Genomic DNA, 22711 nt, shown 5'->3' with positions numbered 1-22711 from the left:
AAAATAAATAAAGTTTTAAAAAATAATATACATGTAAAGTTTTTTCAAAACGCATTAAGTGTACAGTTTGATGAGTCTTAGTAGTAGTATATAGTTATATAACTATCACCACAGTCCATATGTAGAACATTTCTATCACTTTGGTTTCCTTGTGCCCTTGAATCTTCCTACCTGCCTTCCTGTATCCTCCCTAGTACACACCCAGGCAATGTAAGTCTGCTTTTTGTCATAATTTTGCCTTTTCTAGAAGTTTATATAAATGCATGTTTATAGTATGTAATCTTTTTTAAAAGATTTTATTTATTTATCTTTAGAGGAGAAGGGAAGGAGAGAGGGAGAGAAACATCAATGTATGGTTGCCTCCTGTGTGCCAACCCCCACCCCCACCCCCACCCCCACCCCGCTGGGAACTGGCCTGCAACCCAGGCATGTGCTCTGACCGGGAATCGAACCGCGATCCTTTGGTTCGCAGGCCTGTGCTCAATCCACTGAGCCACACCAGCCAGGGCTAGTATGTAATCTTTTGAATTTGAGTTCTGGCACTTAGTATAATGTTTTTAAGATTCATTCAAACACATTTTATGTACAAATATTTCTTTTTATTGCTGAGCACTTTTTCATACTATGGGTATACCATAATTTATTTATTCACCAGTTCATGACCATTTGAGTTGTTTCCAGTTTGGGGCTATTAATAATTATGAAAATTTGTATATGTGTTGTAAAAAATATGCTTTATTACTGCCAGCAGGAGGGGCCCGAGTATGGTGCCGGGTTTGCTGGGCTCAGGGCATATGTGGTCTGTGAGGAGAGAGATGATGATGAGGGGGAAGCTGGAAGGAAAGGGGGTGGGTCTTCCGGTAACAGTTAAAGGACTCGTGACAAGCTAGCACCTTGTCACCAATAAGAGTAAGAAATTCTTGGAAACTGCCCTGGCCAGGGGCTCAGTTGGTTGGAGCGTCCTCCCTTACACCGAAAGGTTGCAGGTTTGATCCCTGGTTGGGTCACATTCGGGAGGCAACCAATCAGTGTTTCTCTCTCTCACCCTTCCTCTCTAAGATCAATGAACATATCCATGGGTAAGGATTTAAGAAAGAAAAGAAATTATTGGAATCTAGCTGCCTACCACAGTTGAGGTGCAGTATCTGCATCATGCAGTCAAGGACACCGGGTCCTTGTGGTGGTTTGTGAAGGCAGCGGTTCTGTGTTCCTACAGGCAGGGTCTCCATCTCGGAAGGGGTGTAGCTGTTACTGTCCTTCCTGGCGCGCCTCTGGGAAGCAGCAGTGGGAGACTCGGCGCGCCTCGCGGTCCCTGGAGGGCTGGGCATTGTTGCCATGTTGGAGGGGAGTGAGGCAGAGAGGCAGCAGCTGAACATATGTTTTTATTTCTCTCTTATTCCTTCATGAGCTAGATTGCTGGGCCAAATGATAAATATATGTTTAACTTTATAAGCTATTGGCATGCCGTATTTTCAAAGTGGACCATTTTACTCCCCACCAGCAGTGTGTAAGAGTTCCATTTGCTCCACATTGCAACCACCTCTTTTTTTAAAAAATACTTTATTTATTTATTTTTAGAGAGAGGGGAAGGGAGGGAGAGAGGGAGGGAGAGAAACATCATTGTGCGGTTGCCTCTCGTGCACCCGCTACTGGAGACCTGGCCCACAACCCAGGCAGTGCCCCGACTGAGGATTGAACCGGCGACTCTTTGGTTCGCAGGTGAGCGAGCACTCAATCCACAGAGCCGCACCAGCCAGGGAAGCAGTCACCTCTTGGTGTGAATCTTCCAAGACTTCTTTCAATGGGTATATTATGTATTTTTTAAGCTAAAAATGGATCCTATGTATCACTTAGTATATCAGTCATCTTTGCAATGTCTAAATTATATTTCTATGACAATTCTAATGCTTGTGTTCCAGTGTATGAATGTACCATTATTTATGTTATTTCATTGTCAAACATAGAAAAATTAACAGGGTTTTGGGTGGGTTTTCTTTTTTCTGGTTGAATTTCTCTCAGATATTGGCATTTGGAATAAATTTTGTTCAGTGAGTCTAATCTTTGCGAATTTAAGAATCAGACGTTATTCAGCACATCACAATGCAGGGTTGGTAGAGTACAAACGGTGCGGCATGTAGTGGGGCGCCAAACAGGCCCCCTTGTAATTTCGTCTGGTCTCTGTTCAAGTGTCAGGCCACACACTTCCTAGACCAACCCAGCCTTTCCTATACGCTTAGCTTGTTTTATTTTTCTTACCAGCACTTATAATCTACTCATGTATTATCTGAATCTACCACCAGTAATTCAGTAATTGCATATAGTTGAATGTATATGTATACATATACATACAGGCTCCATATAGATAGTACCTTTTTTCCTATGGTTTTCCCAGAGTGAAAAATGATATATTGAAGAAAGTATAGGCTTCACATTTGTTGAATTAACTAGTTGAAGGAGGCACAGAGATGCTTTTTGTAATTGTATCGAGCGTGTATGGAGCATTTTCTATGTGCCAGACTCAATTCTCATAAAACCCTACAATGAAACTTTTTTTACGATTTTATTTATTTATTTTTGGAGAGAGGGGAAGGAGGGAGAGAAACATTGATGTGAGAGAGAAATGTTGATCCGCTGCCTCTCGCACGCGCCCTGCCAAGGGACCAAACCCGCAACCCAGGCATGTGCCCTGACCAGGAATCGAACCGGCGAACTTTTGCGTTGCAGGATGATGCCCGACTGACTGAGCCACACCAGTCAGGGCAATAACCCTGTTTTATATTGTACAAGGATAAATACATATATTTAAAGCTTTAAGTAACTTTCCCAAAATGCCAAGATTTAACCCAACTACCCTGGTTCCATAGCCCAACTTTAAAAATTCAGCGAAGCTGGGGCTTTCGTGTGGTAAATACATATAACATCAAATTTACCACTGAACCATTTTTAAGTGTACAGTTCAGGGAGAGTAAGTACATTTCCCATCGTAGAGCAACCAAACTCCAGGCCACTTTCATGCTGGGAAACTGAAACTCTCTTCCGCTAAACAACTTCCCCGCCCTCCGGCCCTTCCCCCTGGCGTGGACACTCCACTGTCTGTGTGTGGGTCTGACTAAACCTGGTGACTGAAAGTGGACTCATACAGTATGTGTCCTTTTGTGACTGGCTCAGTTTGCCTATTAGCATAATGTCCCCAGGGTTCATCCATGTTGTAGCATGTCAGAATTTCCTTTTAAGTCTGAGTGATAGTCCATTGTGTGTGTGTGTATATACATATGTATGTATCACATTTTACTGATTGATTCATCGGTGATTGGAAGCCCAATTTTTAATCTGTAAACTTTCCCTTGTCTTTTGAGAAGTCTTGGGTCTACTCAGAATTGCGTAAGTCTCCCAGGCTTGTTCTGTTGCCCCCACCCCAGGCTTATTCTAGGAGGTCCCAGGCTGTCTCCTTCCTCCAGCTTCTCCCTTCCTTTCCCTTGGGAAGCGTCTTAATTTGCCGTTTGTATCTTGAAGCAGATCTTTCCACCCCCATGACACACAGAAGAAACTTAGCTTGTTGAAAACTTTCCATGTTCCAATGACCATCTTTCTCTCTTTACTTTTTAAAAAATATTGTATTCTTTATTTTCATAGAGAGGGGAAGGGATGAAGAATGGAGAGAAACATCATGGGTTGCCTCTCACGTGCCCCCAGCTGCGACCAGCCCACCGCCCAGGCACGTGCCCCAACAGGGAATCAACCAGCAGCCTCTGTTTGTGGCGAGTGCTCTTTCTACTGAGCCACACCAGCCAGGGCTGTCTCCCTTTACTCCATCCTCCTTTTCCAAACCCTCTGTGAAATGTCAGATAAAATGAGTCACTTGAGGGGCTTTAGAATGTGCCAGGAGGCCTTGGGGGAAGTGGGTTGTATGCACATCCTCACCAGATGGAAGTTACACTTTTGAACTGGGCAAAGCCGTAAATATTCCAGAACAAGAACATCTGCAACTTGTCCACAGGAACGGATTTGTACCTAGTGATAGCCCTAGCGATCAATTATGTTTTGCCAGCACTAATTAAAATTCTCAATGAGGGATGTATGCAGACGTCTCCTTGTTGCCTTTAAAAACCTCTGGCTTTGGGTCCCCAGCGGGACACTGTTTGGGTTGCTACCTGAATCAGTAGGCTGTGACGGCAGTTTCTGTTTAACGCCAAATAAACCTTGTTCTTTCTCTTTGGGTGATTTTTGCCTCCTGACAATTTAGGCTAACGCCTCTCTTCCACTTGCCCCCTGGGAACCCCAAGTTCCTTGCCTTTGCTGTACCTTCCACAAACTTCCCACTTTAGAAGCCTTAGCACCAGCTTCCCCAATGCTATGAAGACTCAGTGCCACCTTAACCAAGTCCCCAGGGAACATTGCTCTCCTCCCCAGAACCTAGTGCCAGTTTCCTGCCTGATGTGCAGAACCCGCCAGTTAGGGGAAGCTCACTTCCCTGCAGCCACCTCAACTGTAAATGATACGTTTCTTTCAAGTATGCACGGGACTTTATTTTGCATGGTATCCAGTTGCACAGGGATTCTTGGTAATAAACAACTCCATGGCCATCAGAACTCTGGGTCCCAAAGATTGGGAGCCATTAAATCAAAATGTCCAAACTTAGGCCATCAATGCAGGAGCGGATGTCACATAATGCGTGTTGGCCATGTGTGTTTGTCTGCTAGGGATGCCATAACAAAATACCGTGGACTTCCCTGGCCAGTGTCTCAGTTCAAGCATTGTCTCATAAACAGAAAGGTTGCGGGTTCGGTCCCCATTCAGGGCGCATACAGGAGGCAACCAGTCAATTTTTCTCTCTCGTATCGATGTTTCTCTCTCTCCCTCCCTCTCTAAAAGCAATGGGGAAAAATGTCCCTGGATGATGATGGAAAAAAAAAACACCATGGGCTGGGTGGCTTAAACAACAGAAATTTATTTTCTCTCAGTCTGGAGGCTGGAAGTCCACAATCAAGGTGCTAGTGTTGCCATGGAAATGGGGTGCTTACGGCTACGATGTTACAAGAAGAGCATTCTGGGGACCACACAGAGGGGATGAGGTATAGTGGTAAGGTTTACTGACGCTAGAGCAAACACAAAGACTGCTCCTGGTTTAGCTCCATCACACAGAAGAAATCTAGCCTCGTCTTCATCAAGCCGAGAAGAAGGGCCGAGCCCAGAAATTCCATGCCATCAGCTCAGTCCAGTAGTCTCTGTCCCCACCCAGCCAGCTTACTCTGTTTCCAGCTGGCAATCCAGCAGCTGGTGCTGCATTGCTATACCCAGGCTCACATTCGCAGCTGCGTTTGGGGCCCACAAGTGGAATCGTGCTTGGACCTGTGTGGCTGCAAGGCCCACGTGGCTGCTACAACGAACATGTGAATGAACAGATGAAAAACGTGTATTACTGAGAGAGAGGCCTTTGTTAAGCTTTGATTATATTATCTTGAGATGTCAAACTGACCGATTTCTTTCCCAGTCTTTCATAGGCTTGTACTGGGCCCTTCCCCTACCCAACCCATTTCCTAGTTCTTCCAGGGTTCCGTGTCTCTTATCCAATGCAATCCTTTTTCCAGGCTAGACAACTTCCCTTTATGGTTGCCATCTTACTTTCTCCTGCGCATGTCTCAAAACAGATAGACCTCCCTATGAGCTCTCTTAGCTTCTACTGCGCATGTGCTCAGCAGAAAAAAATTTTTTTCTGCTGTTTTTAATCTTTCCTTGGTAATCCTGGCTAATGACTGTTAACTATCCTTCCTGCCCTCTTCGGGAATTAGGTCTTAAGAAAGAGGGTGCAGTAGTCCATTGAAATGTGTGAAGCTTTAGCTTCCGACCTACGTAAACCTAGCCAGTTTCGTTCCCTTCTCTTGTATTGATATCTAGCTACCTGTGCTAACACCAGCACAGGTGGATTCTGGTAAGACCTCTCTTCCTGACTTCCAGATGGTCACCATCTTGCTGTGTCTGCACGTGGCCTTTCCTGTGTGTGCTCACAGGGAAAGAGAGAGATTTCTGGTGTCTCTTCTTATAAGGAAACCAGTTCTACTTGTTGGATTAGCCCCCCCCCCCACCGCCGCTCATTTGACTTCATTTAACCTTAGTTACCTCTTTAAAGGCCCTGTCTCCAAAGACAGTTGCTTTGGGGGCTAGGCCTTCAACATATGACTGTTCAGTCCATAACACTGTGGGGTCCACTCAGTGAGTGGCCCAAGGAATTCCTGAGAGACTAATCTTTGTGAACTTGACTGACTGACATTGGCATTCACTGGGAACAGTAAGGCATGAGTAAAAGGAGTCAGACTAGATTGGACTGGATACAAGTGTCCCTACAAGGAAATAATCAGCCAGGTTGTATTGGGGTACTGAGCAAGGATCCCCTGAAAATAGGAGAAAACCCCCACAACCCTTGGTTGAGGATGGGGGAAGGGGATGATACGGCAGCTAAGTTACTTTGAATAACAATGGCAAGTTAATAGCCATGCCTTTAGTGAAAGGTGTACGTGATGTGACTCATAGTACTCAGGCGCTCCTGACAAAGCCTGGGGGACTCATGGTGTGGGGGGAGGTGAGCTTATACAGCTCCTGCCTAAGAGGCAAATCACTGGGAACTCTTGCCCGAACTATGGCAGCCAAAAGAAGGTAAAAGATACAGGCGAACTATCAAAAATGGCACATCTCAGGAGGGGCTGGGTATGAGGTCATATATGAAGTTCTGGGAGGAGCATTTAAAATAAGGGCTGAAAGAGGAGAAGAGGGAGCCATGTGAGCTGAAAGGGTATAGGAGGAAGTTGGCTAAGAGGTCTGGTGTAGGAGAGAGTCCTCCACGAGAAGGAACCGTGCAGTTTGGAGTGAGAAAGGAAGTACTTTGGCTTCTTCGAAGGACATACAAAAAAGCCACTCTCTTGGAACATGTGCCTCCCCAAACTCCGCATGACCCCAAGTAACACGGCACGTGGTTTCCTGAACCGCTGCATGGAGGCTGAGAGCAGCACGCCCCAGGTTCTGAAGGAGAGAGCTGCTGGGAGCAGATGGAGACTCTGAAACCCACAGGAGCACCTTCCAGGGAAGATGGAGATCTGTTTGCATGGCCAGCTTAAGGACAGATAAGGATGTGGGGAGCTGCTGCGCATGGTTTTGGCTTGTAGCCTTTTGGGGACCGAGAGAAGTGCTGTGTCTCCTGGGAGAGGAGGGCTCTGAGCGGGGATGCTCTCAGGTCCCCCCCTGCCCCCGAGGTTGGAACTCTGTTAATAAAAATCTGTTTCCTTCAACACTAAATGTTGAGTCTTGTGTCAAGGCGCTGCGTGGTTGAGCCCTGGTTTGCTTGGTTACAAGGTAACATTGGATTTCTGAAAGAGAACCCTGTTGGGTGTTGAAGTTCTGAGGGGTGTCAGGGATGTTTTCAGCTGCAAATGAGCGAAAATCCCAAAACTGAAAACACAAGAGAGAGTCCAATGCACCTTGGTTCTCAAGGTGACAAAGTTCTTCAAGGAGCAGAGAGAGAGAGAAAAACTCAATTTCTTACTCCATTTATTGGTGCATTCATTGGTTGCTTCTTGTGTGTGCCCTGGCTGCAGAGATCAAACATGCAATCCTGGCATCTCAGGACAATGCTCTGACTGAGCTGCCTGGCCAAGGCCAGCTGACACCAGTTTAAAAACCAAGGAAGTTTATTGGCTCATGTAGTTGGAAGTGCAATGATAAAGTCAACTTTTGGGTTGGTTAATCACACGGCTGAGTATTCTCATCAAAGACCCAAGGTCTGTCCACAGTGCTGACTTTTACCTAAAGTTCTCCTAGTGATTCTAAGATAGCTAACCATAGGGCTGGCAAATTACCCCCCTTATTTGTAGCTTAGGGGCTCCCCATAAAACTGACTGATGCAACTACCGGTCTAATTTAGGCACCAATGCCACGTTTGAAATATAAGTAGAGACTGACTCCTAGCAATGAGTGTTAAAAGGACCCGTGAGCTATTTCACACAGGGGTGCCCCAGTCCCTGAAGTCTGGCCATCCCCTTATTGTGCTGGAGCATCCCAACCTCCAACTACATGGTCACCCCACCCCAAACATTGAGATACTCGCAAGGAATCACAATGAACCAAACTCTACCAGTTCGGGTTGGCCCATCCCTGTGACTGCCTAAAAGGCAAGAAGTGTGCAGAGTGAAAAGCTCTGTCTCTCTGACCCCATCTCGTTTACGCCTTCTTTGGTCCCATGGTTTTCAGGCTTAGAGCTTCTGCTTAGTCTTGTGTGTAGATGTTGCTAATCATTAGAGAATTTTGCCGTGGCTTGAGGGTGGGAGTATGTACTGTTTATCCAAGATTTGCAGGGCTTAACAGCCACCAGCACAGTCTTCCTCCTGTCTCTGCTGGCTCCCAGATGCCTGTGGTGCTGGTTCACCATTTGTTGATGTTGTTACTGTTTTAGATTTAGCTGCCAGTATGTATTGGTTTAAGTAAAATATTTTAAATAAACGTTGCTTTTTAGAACAGTTTCAATTTTACAGAAAAATTACGAAGATAGCGCAGAGTTCTCATCAACTCAGGATCCCGTAAACTCAGCACCTGGTTTCCCCTGTTATGAATATCTTCCATTAGTATGGTACGTGAGTTATAATCGATGAAACAATATTGATGCATTATTATTCGAGTCCAGAAAAGTAGATCTTTATTCGTATTTTCTCAGCTGTTACCTAATGTCCTTTTCTTTTCTTTTTTAAAGATTTTATTTATCTGCCCTGGGTGGTGTAGCTCAGTGGATTGAGCACGGGCCTGCGAACCAGATGATCGTGGTTCGATTCCCAGTCAGGGCACATGCCTGGGTTGCAGGCCAGTTCCTAGCAGGGGACTCACGAGAGGCAACCATACATTGATATATATATTTTTAAAAAGATTTTATTTATCTTTATTTTATTTTTTAAAATATTTTTTTAATTTATTTTTAGAGAGAGGGGAAGGGAAGGAGAAAGAGTGGGAGAGAAACATCAATGTTGGTTGCCTGTCATGTGTCCCCCTACTGGGGGAACTGGCCTGCAACCCAGGCATGTGCCCTGACTGAGAATCGAACCACGATCCTCTGGTTCACAGGCCCGTGCTCAATCCACTGAGCTACACCAGCCAGGACCTAATGTCCTTTTTCCAGGATCCCATAGTACATTTGATCATCTTACTTTCTCAGGCTCCTCTGACGGTGATAGTTTATCAGGTACTTGTCTTTGATGACTTTGAAAGTTTTGAGAAATATTAGTCAGGTACATTATAGTATGACCTCTCTAGGAACTTTTTATTGTTCAATTACAAGTTGACCTATGATATTATATTAGTTTCAGGTGTACAACCTAGGGGTTAGACGTTTAGAGGACTTATGAAGTGACCGCCCTGATAAGCCTAGTACCCATCTGGTGCTGTACACAGTTATCACAATATAATTGACTGTACTACCTATGTTGAACTTGACACCACCCCATAACTGTTTGTACACTTGATAATTTGCTTTTACACATCTGTAGCTCTTTTCTTTTTTTATGTACCCCACCAACACTCCTCCTGTTGGGCAACCATCCAAATGTTCTCTGTATCTATGAATTTGTTTTTCATTTGTTGTTTTTTTTTTGCATTCCACATATAAGTGAAATTGTATGGTATTTGTCTTTCTCTGTCTGACTTATTTCACTTAGGATAATAATACTCTAAATTCATCCGTGTTGTTGCAAATGGCAATATTTCCTTCTTTTTTTAAAAGATTTTAAAAATTTATTTATCTTTAGAGGGGAAGGGAAGGAGAGAGAGAGAGAAATATCAATGTATGGTGCCTCTCATGCGTCCCCTGCTGGGAACTGGCCTGCAACTCAGGCATGTGCCCTGACTGGGAATCAAACTGCAATCCTCTGGTTCCCAGGCCCGCACTCAGTCCACTGAGCCACACCAGCCAGGCAATATTTTCTTCTTTTTAATGGCTGAATAATATTTATTTAATCTGTTTACTTTTAAAATAATTATTGATAGGTATGTAGTTATTGCCATTTTATTATTCATATTTTTATCTTATTTTTTCTTCTTTTTTAAAAAGAAGTTCCTTTAACATTTTATTTTAATACTGGTTTGGTGGTGGTGAACTCTTTTAGCTTTTTCTTGTCTGGAGAGCTCTTTATCTGCTCTCTGATTCTAAATAATAGTCTTGCTGGGTAGCATAATCTTGTTTGTAGGTCCTTGCTTTTCATCACTTCAAATACTTCGTGCCAATCCCTTCTGGCCTGCAAAGTTTCTGTTGAGAAATCAGCTGACATTCTTATAGGAACTATAACTAACTGCTTCTATCTTGCTGCTTTTAAGACTCCCTCTTTGTCTTCAATCTTTGACATTTTAATTATGATATGTGTTGGACTGGGCCTCTTTGCATCCATCTTGTTTGGGACTCTCTGTGCTTCCTGGACATCTGTTTTATTTCCTTCACCAAATTAGAGAAGTTTTCTTTTATTATTTTTTTCAAATAGATTTCCAATTTCTTGCTTTTTTCTTTTCCTTTTGACACCCTTATGATGCTAATGTTGAAACACTTGAAGAGGCAAGCAAACCCCATAGGTTGCTTACACCATCCTCATTTGGGGGGATTCTTTTTTCTTCATATTGTTCTGATAGCTTGTTTTTTGCCTCCTTATGTTCTAAATCATTGATTTGATTCTCGGCTTCATCTGCTCTACTGTTGTTCCCTGCAAATTGTTTTTTTTTAAATTTCAATTAGTGAATCCTTTGTTTCTGATTGCATCTCTTTTACGCTGTTGAGGTCCTCACTAAGTTCCTTCAGCATCCTTATAACCAGTGTTTTGAACTCTGCATCTGATAGATTGCTCATCTCCATTTTGTTTAGTTCTTTTCTGGAGTTTTGATCTGTTCCTCCATTTGGGCCACATTTCTTTGTCTCCTCATTTTGGCAGCCTCCCTGTGTTTGTTTCTGTATTAGGTAGAGCTGCTATGACTCTCTGTCTTGGTAGTGTGGCCCAATGTAGTAGGTGTCCTGTAGGGTCCAGTGGCACTGCCTCCCTTATTACCCAAGCTGGGTACTTGAGGTGCACCCTTCATGTGGGCTGAATACACCCTCCTCTTGTAGTTGAGCCTTAATTACTGTTGGCAAGTCAATGGGAGGAATTTACCCAGGCCAGTCATCTGCAAGAACTGACTGTGACCACTGGCCACCAACCTCCACTCTCCATGGAGGATCAGCTGTGCAGGGGCAGGATGGTGGTACTCCAATGTAGCCTGTAGCTGTCCACTGGGAACATAGGCTCTAGGGTTTCCCATGTGGTGCAGGCCAAGGTCAGCCCCTACCTGTGTTTTGCCTGGGGCCACCCTGCCTGGGCTGGAAAGTAATCCCAGATGGCTGCTACTTATTCTGGGCTTGGAGATTCCAAGGCAAAACCAAACTGTGAATCCAGGCTGGTTGCTGTTACCGCTGTGCCTGGGGCTACTTAGCAAGAGATATGGAGGCTGGGGGCTCACTGAGGTCTGCTGTTGTTTGTTTGAAAGGACTTAAGAAGTTGTGAAGAGCCCTGGCTGGTGTAGCTCAGTGGATTGAGCACGGGCCTGCAAACCAGAGGATCGAGGTTCGATTCTCAGTCAGGGCACATTCCTGGGTTGTAGGCCAGTTCCCGGCAGGGGACACACGATACATTGTGTGTCCTCGGCAGAGGCAACCATACATTGATATTTTCTCTCCCTCTCTCCTTCCCTTCCCCTCTAAAGATAAATAAATAAAATATTTAAAAAAAAGAAGTTGTGAAGCATGAGCCAAGATCAGCCGTTCATATGGAAAACTCATATGGAAAACTCTCTGGTAACAGCTTGGGTGGGCCCATAATTTGGGCAGGACTAAGTCTCCGGGGATCTCCAGGTCAGGGCAAACAGTGTTAGACAGGTTGAAATAGTCTCAGATATGGCACCCACCTGCTGGCTCTGTGACTCAGAGGGGATAGGATTCAGAAAAGGGACAGTGGCCTCTGCCCACCTTTCTGTTTGGAAGAAAGCTGTCCCCCAGCTCTCGCCTTGATGCCACACCCTGCACTTCCTCCCTGTATGCTGTTGGTGCCTTTCAAGCTGCTACTCTGGTTCTTGAGCTTAGAGCGAGTGAGTCTGAGTAGGTGAGTCTATGTGTGGGTTCTTTAAGAGGAGATCCTTGGGACACTAGAAGTTTCTTCCACTGACTGAATCCCTGCTGATTTTCTCAGCCAGAAGTTATGGGGACTTACCTTCCTGGCACTGGAACACTGGGCTGGGGGGCCTGGTTTGGTGATAGGACTCCCTGCTCCTGAGATAGCCCTCCCAAATTTTTATCCACCACACTTGGGTGTGGGACTAGCGCTTTGCACAATCTCAGCCCCTCCTACCAGTCTGGAGGGATGTGGTTTCTTAATTGCATAGTTGCCAGACTTCCATCTAACTTGATTACTGATGGTTCTGAGTGATGGTTGTTTTATAATTTAGTTGTAATTTTGGCGTGGTTTTACGAGGTGACAAGCCATGTTTACCTATACCGCCATCTTGACCAGAAGTCCAAGGGCAGGGATTTTTTTTTCTTTTGTTCATTGATATGTCTTAGGTGCCAGGTAAATTAGTAAGTACCTGGTAAATATTAATATATGTTGAATGGGTAAACATATTAATAACCAAATAAGCCCAACTAGTATAAAATGTACCTATCTAATGACATTGTTATGAGAATTAGAAATTATGAATATAAAGCAAAGCTCAAGCACAATGTCTAACTCATAGTAGATACTCAAGTATGGTAACTATTGTCATTTTGCAAGGTCTCCTTTTCTCAAAGAATTTCCAGACCTGGAGATAACTTTCTATATCTAAAATAGGAAAAAGTCTTACTTATGACGCACATATCAGGAAATGATATTTGGATCTGTATTTATGTACATACATATTTTATTTTCCAATTTTTCTTTTCTTGAGCATTATTTTCATCAGACAAGAAAATAAGTACTTTAAGCCCTGGCCGGTGTAGCTCAGTGGATTGAGCGCGGGCCTGCAAATCTGAAGATCGCGGTTCGATTCCCAGTCAGGGCACATGCCTGGGTTGCGGGCCAGTTCCCTGCAGGCCAACTCCCAGCAGGGGATGCACGAAAGGCAACCATACATTGATGTTTCTCTCGCTCTCTCCTTCCCTTCCCCTCTAAAGATAAATAAATAAAATCTTAAAAAAAAAAAGAAAAGAAGTACTTTAAAAAAGAGAGAGAATTTCGGCTCTGGCTGGGTAACTCAGATGGTTAGAGCATCATTCCAATACACCAAGGTTGCAGGTTCCATCCCCAGTCAGGGCACATACAAGAATCAACCAATGAATGCATAAATAGGTGGGACAACAAATCAATATTTCTCTCTTTCTCTCTCTGTGTGTCTCTCAGAAATCATTAAATTTTTTTAAAATTAAAAATTATTTTAAAAAGAACTTTGGCTTGTTTTGGGCTTTCAGCAGGCAGGTGGAGAATAAAAAAGTGTCTTGAGGAGGTTAGGTTCAGTGAAGACTGAAGAGGAAGTAATAAAGGATCGGGAGCATCATGCAGATGCAATAGCACTGGTTGAAGAGGAAACTGCGGAGAGACAGAAAACCACAGGGCAATGCTGCCAGAAATAAAATGGCTTAGCTCATCTGGGTGGGTGGGTGGGAAGGTAGCCGGGGAAGAGCAGGAAAATACTGCTGTGAGTATTCAAGGTCAATAAGTAATGGGCCTCCAACTGATTGAACTTACAGTCTTTTCTAATCCCAACATGGTGAGATACGAGGAGAGCTCAAGCACTTATTTCCCTCGGTATGACCTGGCACAGGGACTGTTTCTAGTAAGTATTTGTTCCCAGGTTGTGAAGTGATTGGATGGAATGGGATCGCCAGGACTGTAAGTGGAACTGAATGAAGTGGCAAACTGGACAGTGCCCAAGCTTTAGAGTCAGCTTTCAATCGCAATTTTGTCACATAGAAGTCATGGAGCCTTGAACAAATAACCAACCAATGAGCACAAGAGGTAGGACCCCTAGAAAGTAGGGGATTAGAGGAAAAATAATAAATATGGTATCGAATTATACACACTCTTTAACAGACAAAAACAAACAGAAAATTAAAGCTCTCAAAGCAACTGATTTTGAGCAAACCTAGCAATTATACATTTATATCACCTGTTCACGTCACCCTCTGCCCTGAAGAAATTGCTGTCAGGGCAGATTCCCCCACTTGTCTTATAAAAACAAGTTTCCAAGCCAGCCATTTCCAAGTTGAAACACAAGCCTTTCATATGTGTGCTGTGTGTTGTTATTTTACCCTCGTTTCGGTTTCACAAGTCTTGGCACATGTCTGGTCTTTTCTCAGATTTTGGGGCTCATGGATTTTCCTGGGTATGGCCCTTCTGTGCAGATGGAGGGTCAGTATACCTCTCTATACTTTCCCCCACAGGTCTATAGGATAAGGAAGCCATTTAAAATTGGGGGTTCAATAATTTTATATCAAAACTCTCATTAATAAACAATTGCTGGCAAGTGATCAATAGCATAAATTTTGCAGCCAGGCTACATTGTATGGGTATGTTTCATCACTTTCGAGGTGTGTTACTTGGCAAATTACTGACTTATTTCTCTTTTCCTTAAATCCTAAGGTTATTGGGATACCTAAAGGAATCAATATTTGTAAAGCCCTTAGAACAGTTCCTGGCACACAGGAAAGCTCTAAGTGTTACTAAGAATGTTTTGTTCACCGCTAGCCTGCTATTTCATACTGCTTGATTATCTGCTTCATACATCCTGTATCCTCTAGACAGGTCTATGGCTGGATTGATATGAAGTTGTACTGGTTTTAGTAGTGGTAGTGGAGTCCTTTTACCAGTTAATTGCATGGACCCAAATTTTTCTTTTAAAATTTTTTTATTGATTTGAGAGAGAAAGAAACGGAGGAAGAGAGAGAGAGACAGACAGGCAGACATTAATCTGTTGTTCCACTTACTTATGCATTCCTGGGTTGACTCTTGTATGTGCCATGACCAGGGGTGGAACCTGCAACTTTGGCGTTTCAGGATGGACTGAGTCACCCAGCCAGAGCCACATAGAGCAGGGTTTATAGGGAAGTTTGGGTCTTGACCCAGAGTGGCTAAGGAGACAGGTAGATGCTTGCCATTTTCTCAGGATATGTATTACCACCAGGTAGTATACAAGGTCTGTTGGGGAAAAGTCCAGCCATTGTTAATATAACAAGAACAGTTCGCTCAACATCGACGTGACCTGGCAGCCAAGTAGAGTGGACCGGACTTTACTGTACTAGTCAGAGGGGTGGTAGGTACCCATGAGTGAGCATTTGTACTGTGTGGCCGTCACATTCAAAATTACTGGGAGTCTAGAGCAGCGAATCTGCATCAAATTTTGCATTAAGCTTGAATATTGCTCCTTGGAAACTATTCAGATGATTCAGAAAGCTGCAGCTTTGGGCAACTGGTGATTGGCAGCTTCATCATGATAGCATATCCGCTTACGTATCACATCTCGTGCAGAGTTGTTTTTTTTTAAGAATTTATTTATCTTTAGAGGGGAAGGGAAGGAGAGAGGGAGAGAAATATCAATGTATGGTCGCCTCTCGTGCGTCCCCTGCTGGGAACTGGCCTGCAACCCAGGCATGTTCCCTGACTGGGAATTGAACCTCGATACTTTTGTCCGCAGGCCCGTGCTCATTCCACTGAGCTACACCAGCCAGGGCTCATGCAGAGTTTTTTTGGCAAAACATCAAGTCACCCAGATCATTCAGCCCTGCTTACGGCCCAGATATGGTGCCCTGCAACTTTTGCCTTTTCCCAAAACTAAAATCACCTTTGAGAGGGAAGAGATTTCAGACCCTTGATGAAATTCAGGGAAAACTCAGCAGCAGCTAGAGGGCTGAGGGGATGAGAGAGAACTGTGTGAGGTCCCAAGGTACTGAGGTGTCATTGTCCTATGTACAATGTTTCTTGTATCTTCTTCACTACATGTACTGATTTCTCATACTACATGACTGGATACTTTCTGAGAGGATGGGGCTCAGTGCTTCGCTGCTGCCTTCCTCTTCCTGACAGCAGCAACGGCAAGCATTGCACAACCCCCATATGTGTCCCACATTTTTCTTTATGAGTCTTAAAGATAAATTTTGATTGGCCACTTCCTTGCCTCTGGGCAGGGAATTGGGATGGAGAGGGGGCTTGCGGATTCTTTTGGAGAGAAGTTTCAAGTCACCCTTTGTATGGAACCTGAAGATAGGCTAAGGGGTCAATGGACAGGATGCCCCAGGAACCACTCACTGGCCAGAAATACTGTAGTTTGTGAACAGCAAGAAAATGCTTTTACATCAAATTTGAAATCATTTCAGGGTCTTCCACTTCAGCTTCTTGCCCATTTTTCTCTTAACTGAGAAGATTCTGGCAGTCTGGTGGCCTTTTAGGTTTCGATTTGGGGAATCTGAAACATCAGTAAGCCTGGGGTACTCATTTGGAGGACTGTACCCTTCCTGCTACAGACAGTGGCCTGCCTGACTTCCATGCGTCGTGAGCCCACTTTTTTTCTTGCCTTCTCGGTTATTAACACCACCCTTGGTTCTGCTTTTCCTCCCGCTCAGTTTCCAGTAAACGCCGGGGCGCAGTCCAGGTCCATTGGATGGTCTTCGCGCTTGCGCAGGGGGCCAGGTCTCAAGGGGCTGCACTGTCCTTCCCCAAGGGCTGGGCTGTCAGTACGCCTGCGCGGCAGCCAGTGGGCTGGTAACGCTGGGAGGACTCGCCCCCCTTGTTGGGCTTTAAGTGCGCCTGCGCGAGAGCTGCACGCCGCGGTTCTTGACTGTGCTGCTGCTTGCGCCGGGAGGTAGGTGCAGTCATGCAGAAAGCCGACTGTGAGCAGACCCCCAAGCGGCCCCGACGCGACAGTAGCCCAAGAACGCCGCAGAACATGTCTTTCGCAGCGCCGAGGAGTTCCCCAGGTCCCGAACTCCACCCCGACCGTCAGAACTGGACCGTGGAGCAGGTGTACGCCTTCCTAAAGCGCAATGGTTTCGACAATCCCGTACTGCTGGACCACATTCGAGGTAGCAGGGCTAGCGGTCTGTGGCGCTGAGGGACGGCCACCCGAGGCGGGGTCAGCAGGCCTGAGAAAGGGCGACCCGGGGCAGTGAGCAGGGGACCTTAAAGAGGACCCAAAGAGGCGAGGGGAGACCTGACGCGGGAGGCACCGGAGGGGGCGGACTTGAGGCGGGGGGCGCCCAGGGAGGGATGACCTCAGGCGGAGAGCCCTTCTGAGAAGGGGCCCTGGGGCGGGGAAGGGAGAACTGCGGCGGGAGGCACCGCAGGGGGCGGACCAGAGGCTGGCGGCGCTCAGGAGTGATAACCCTGTGATGGTGGAAGGAGAAGTTGCAGTCGCAGGGGTAGGGGTCTCGCAGGAAGGAAGCGAACTTTGGCGGTCTTGAGCTTGGGTACGGGGCAGTTGATCTAACTCGGGTGGATTTCTAAAGGAACTTGACACCCCGGGGCCGGACTGCCGAGACTTGACCCCCCTTTTAAATAGATAATCTTTGCTATATTTTTCCCATTACCATGTAGTCTCCTTATACCCCCTCCCCCCAGCAATCACCACCCTGTCGTCCCTGAGTCCTTTTCTGCTCCGTCCCTCCACCCGCTACCCGCCCCTCTCCACTAGCTGTCATCTGCTCTCCATAGGCTCCCGTTTCTGAGTTAGAAGAATGCTTTCCCCAGACCTTGGTCAGAGGATCGCTGTGTTTCAGGTTCGCCTAAATGGGAAGTCCCTCTGCCAACTCAGCTCCTTGAACACTTGCCATGTTAGAATGAGTTTTGATTTTTAAGTTTCTGTTTCCTTCACGCACACACCCCACCACCCCCACAATTTGGGAGTTCCTGAAGGAGCGGGAACTTGTCGGGCTGGTCTCCGAATCCCATCGCCTACCGCAGCATCCCAGTCGGGGCTCAGTGGGTGTTTGTCGACTGGACTTGCAGAGCTTGGTCTTGATGGTGTTTTCTTCTCCGAAAGCAATTTCACTGGCTAAATCTGGACACAGGTGTTGACCGCTGAACTCCCAGCAGCACCCCGCAGCTTGGCCCCACATCACATCACATCACATCACATCACATGGAGAGGTGTGCAGGTTGTGAGGTTTGTGTGTGTGTGGTTATTTTTTTTTTGTAAGATTCTACTTATCTTTTTAGAGAGGGGGGCAGGGAGAGAGAAAAAGAGGGACACGAACATCGATGTGAGAGAGAGACATCAATCGGTTGCCTCCCGCACAGGCGGGAATGGGGCAACTGAACCAATAAGCCAGGCATTTGCCCTCAACCAGAATGGAACCCACAACCCCCTGCTTTGCAGGACAATGTCCAGCCCCCTGAGCCAAGGCAAGCTAGGGCAGGTTGTGAGTTTCAATTGACTTTACCAGCCCAACTTCCCCTAATGGGTGTGAAGCTGAATTTATCTGGCTTCATCCTCTGAGGTGTTCAGTAGAAGTCGGTGACATTTGCATATTCAGCAGACTTGCAGTAGCCTCAGTCTTGTTTGCCTAGACTGGGGAACTAGGATGGAAGGAAGCTAATGGTTCACCTTAAAGATAATTTGATGGGTATGGAAGTTGTGCTTCTCTCTTCCCCCTTTTATTTTCTTCCACTGCTGGGATTGGAATTTTTCTTTAAATAGCAGCAAGTGGGGATGAAGTAGTTTTATATTTTCTGTCTCCAAAATGTGAGTGGCTCCATTGGCTCTCTGTTTCAGCAGTATTCTGTAGATTAATTCATCAGTGTTCAAAATTATCTTTCTCTTGAGCCCACAGTCTAATGCTAATAGGAGACACGGCTCACTTTTAATTGGTAACAGATCAAGTATTCACAGTTGCCTCTTTATTACTGTCTGCATTGTCTTGATCAGATTTTAGTCAGGCTTCTCCTTCTCCTTCAAGCCCCTGAACTCTCGCTTGCCTCCAAAACCGAGCAAACACTAAAAAAGTGGAATATGTCCCCTGATCAGCTTCCCCTGGGAACCAACTGGCCACAGCAGGACACTGACCTGTCAGACCCCACTGGGGTCTCTTCCCCTCCAAAGATTCTGCTTATCTCTGCTTGCTCTTCCTTTAGTCTATATTTAAAAAAATAAATAAGCACCTTTTTCTGTTTGATTTTTTTGTTTTGAAGATTTTATTTGGGGAAGGGAGGGAGAAAGAGGGAGACAAATGAACATTGTTGGTTGCCTCTCATGCACCCCCAGATGGAGACCTTACCCAAAACCTTGCTGTTTGTGGTTTGTAGAACAATGTGCAACCCACTGAGCCACACCAGTCAGGGTTTTCTCTGCTTGATTTTGAGCTGTTTATATATTTCTTAGACTGGAATGTTCTCCCTACTGCAGTCATCTTTCTAATAAAGTCTCTCCCTATCTAAATCCAGATTGGTTTTTTGTTTGTTTGTATTTTGTTTTAAAATTTTATTATTTTTTTTAGAGAGAGGGAAAGGGAGGGAGAGGGAGAGAAACAACAATGTGTGGTTGCCTCTCAAGCGCCCCCTACTGGGCATCTGGCCGGTAACCCAGGTATGTGCCCATTGGTTTGTAGCCCGTGTTCAATCCACTGAGCTATACCAGTCAGGGCCAGATCTGTTTCTTTTTTAAGATTTTATTTATTTATCTTTAGAGGGGAAGGGAAGGAGAGAAATATCAATGTATGGTTGCCTCTCATGTGCCCCCGCTGGGAACTGGCCTGCAACCCAGGCATGTGCCCTGACCGGGAATCAAACTGCGATCCTCTGGTTCACAGGCCTGCGCTCAATCCACTGAGCTATACCAGTCAGGGCCACATCTGTTTTTATATGACAAAACTAAGCACAAGTGCTGGGTTCCTTTACTCATTATGGAATAGTCTCACAGGAACTCTCAAATTTAGAGGCTGTAATCCACATATATATGTATATATTTTTTACAGATGATATTTTTGAGGTCCAAAGATGTTAAGTAACGTTCCAGAGGCCACATAGCTAGGGAAAAAAGCAGAGCTGGATTTTTTCCTCATTGAGTGCATTGGACTGACACTGGTTAACAAAATTACACAGCTTCCAGGTGCACAGTTTCACAACCCAGAGCTAGACTTGAAGGTCAGGTCTGTAGACTCTGGAATTCATGCCAGCTATACCATAATGAGTGTTTTCACAAAAACCATTGGATTCCCCTCAACAATAAGGGAACAAACAAACCAGTTAAAAAAAAACTCACTAGAGAGCATTCCCAATGTTATAAAGCCAACTAAGAGCAATGGGGAAAAATGGAAAAATGAGAACATAGGAACAGACAAGCAATAACCAGCCAGTAAACAGAAAAAGACATTGTCTCAACAGTAGTTTTTGAAATAAGATTCTAAAATTTAGTTTGAAGAATATTTGACAATTGATAATAGGAGAAATGGGTAATCCAATAAAATTGATGAAAGTGTCAGGAGGGTGGGAAGAATAGATTATAAACAACATGACTTTATTTGTGTAAAATTACATACTTGCCTAGATAAATGTCTTGAATGACCCAAAATGTTAACAGTGATAATTGGGAGAATGTGCGTAAGTTTTGATGTTTTATATCTTGTATTTTTGTATTGTTTGGATTTTTTACATTGAGTAACTTTTTTATGATAGAAAAATACAAACAGTGTTATTTTCATTTAACTATTTTTCTTTATGAAAATTACTTCTTCATTTTCATTTATTACGTCTTTTGAAAAAATGTGGCCATGGAAAATAGACCTTCACATAAAAAAATTTTTTTTCACCCATCCTCCCCCTCCCCTTTCATAACCATCAGCTTATTCTCTGTATCTAAAGGACTCTTACTATCTTTAGAAAGATTTTTAAAAATATTTTATTTATTTATTTTTACAGAGAGGGGATGGGAAGGAGAAAGAGTGTGAGAGAAACATCAATGTGTGGTTGCCTCTCACATGCCCCCTACTGGGGACCTGGCCTGCAACCCAGGCATATGTCCTGACTGGGAATCGAACAGGTGACCCTTTGCTTCACAGGCCCGTGCTCAATCCACTGAGCTACACCAGCTAGGGCAGAAGGATTTTTGTTTGTTTGAAAATAGTCCAGAGTTCTAGAACCTGAGGTCAGGACAGATTAGAATTAATTACATAGAAAGAGAAAGAAATACAAAACCCATATATGTCTTTCAAAACACAGAACACTGTATGCTTTACTTGGAGGTTTTAGGACTACATCATGTCTTTGGCCACACCTCAGGCTGTGTTTTTGACCTGACTATTCTAAGGGCAATAGACCTTCCCTACCCAACCCCAAACCTTGACTATTTGGAAGTCCAGTTTTGCAGCTGGACTTCCTTACAAATAATTTACTTAAGTAATTGAAAAAGTTTCACCTGATTTATCATAAAAGCCTCTTGGTACAGTTTTCTAATTAACATTAAGGCCTTCCAAGTGGCACATCAGAAAAGTGGTTTTGACACAGTCGGCTTTCGCTGCCTGGGGTGGGTGCACTCCATACACATGGATCTAAGGGAGTTCTGGGGGCTCCGATGGAAAGAAATGGAAAAGCATATGTGGTAAATGCTAAAATCATTCATCTCTTTTCTCCCTTTTCTTTCATAGGAAATAAAATCACAGGTCCAAAACTGTTCCTTCTTACTGAGTCCGACCTTGAAAGTTTTGGAATGAGGTAAGAATGATAAAGTTCACTTGTAGCCAACCATACTTGTGACCTTTTTATTCACCTTTGAGCGACAAAGCCCAAAATTGCTATTAACTGTCCACATGTTAGATCTAGGAAGTGTTTTAAAACAATCCACTGTCTGATGGTTAACACAGTTGTTTCTGTCTACATTTGCTGTATAAATTCTGTGTTTAATATTACTAATGACTCCTTTTTTAAAAAAGATTTTATTTATTTAATTTCAGAGAGGGTACGGGGAGAGGGAGAGAAACAGCAGTGTGTGGTTGTCTCTTGGACACCCCCTACTGGGGTCTTGGCCTGCCCTGCAACCCAGGCCTGTGCCCTGACTGGGAATTGAATTGGCGACCCTTTGGTTCACAGGCCAATGCTCAATTCACTGAGCCACACCAGTCAGGGCATAACGATTACTTTTTTTTTTGAAATTTTGCTGACAAGCCTTCATGAAGCTGGTAGTAACTAACCTTTTTCTCTCGAGTTCAGGATAATTGAATTATACACATCAGAATATATATGAACTGAGAGGAGCAAAAAGTGTTTGCAAGAGGTGCTTTCCCTCTGGGAAGCACACCCACACCTCTCTTCCCTCTCATAGGTGCATCTTTACTTTTTTCTCCTAAACTATAAGGGTCTCCAGGAGATTTGCAAGCAGGGGAGCAATGAGCAGTGGCAGCTTCTCCTGGGCTAACCCCCAAACCTGTCTACAAAGCCCCCTACTCCCCCTTTTCTCTGACTTTTCAGTGAGCCAAAAGCAACCCTGCCTTGGCTCACTTCTTTCCTATAAGGTCTCTAGAGAGCCAAAGCCTTGCCTAAGTGGCTAGGTTCTTTACTGTTTCTTTGTATTTAATTTATTGATTTTAGAGACAGAGGAATGGAGAGAGAGAAAGAGAGCATTGCTTTGTTGTTCCACTTATTTATGCATTCACTGGGATGATTCTTATATGTGCCCTGACTGGGGATGGAACCCACAACCTTGGCATATG

The 22711-nt window shown here is 44.6% G+C and overlaps 1 protein-coding gene across 2 annotated transcripts in view; it reads left to right on the top strand.

Annotated features, from left to right (window-relative positions):
- The first annotated feature begins 16817 nt into the window (after nucleotides 1–16817).
- Nucleotides 16818–22711, top strand: part of SAMHD1 (SAM and HD domain containing deoxynucleoside triphosphate triphosphohydrolase 1) — a 49816-nt gene continuing 43922 nt past the window's right edge. For both annotated transcript variants that reach the window (XM_037044006.1, XM_037044005.1), the window contains exons 1-2: nucleotides 16818–17095; nucleotides 21650–21716. In XM_037044006.1, coding sequence (XP_036899901.1) covers nucleotides 16888–17095; nucleotides 21650–21716 — 275 coding nt within the window. In that variant the 5' untranslated portion in view covers nucleotides 16818–16887. The remainder of the gene's footprint in view (nucleotides 17096–21649; nucleotides 21717–22711) is intronic.

The sequence above is a fragment of the Sturnira hondurensis genome, unplaced genomic scaffold (assembly GCF_014824575.4).
Source record: "Sturnira hondurensis isolate 20B ecotype Veracruz unplaced genomic scaffold, ASM1482457v3 Scaffold0004136, whole genome shotgun sequence".
Taxonomy (NCBI): Eukaryota; Metazoa; Chordata; class Mammalia; order Chiroptera; family Phyllostomidae; genus Sturnira; species Sturnira hondurensis.
This window is presented reverse-complemented; position numbering and strand designations above follow the sequence as displayed.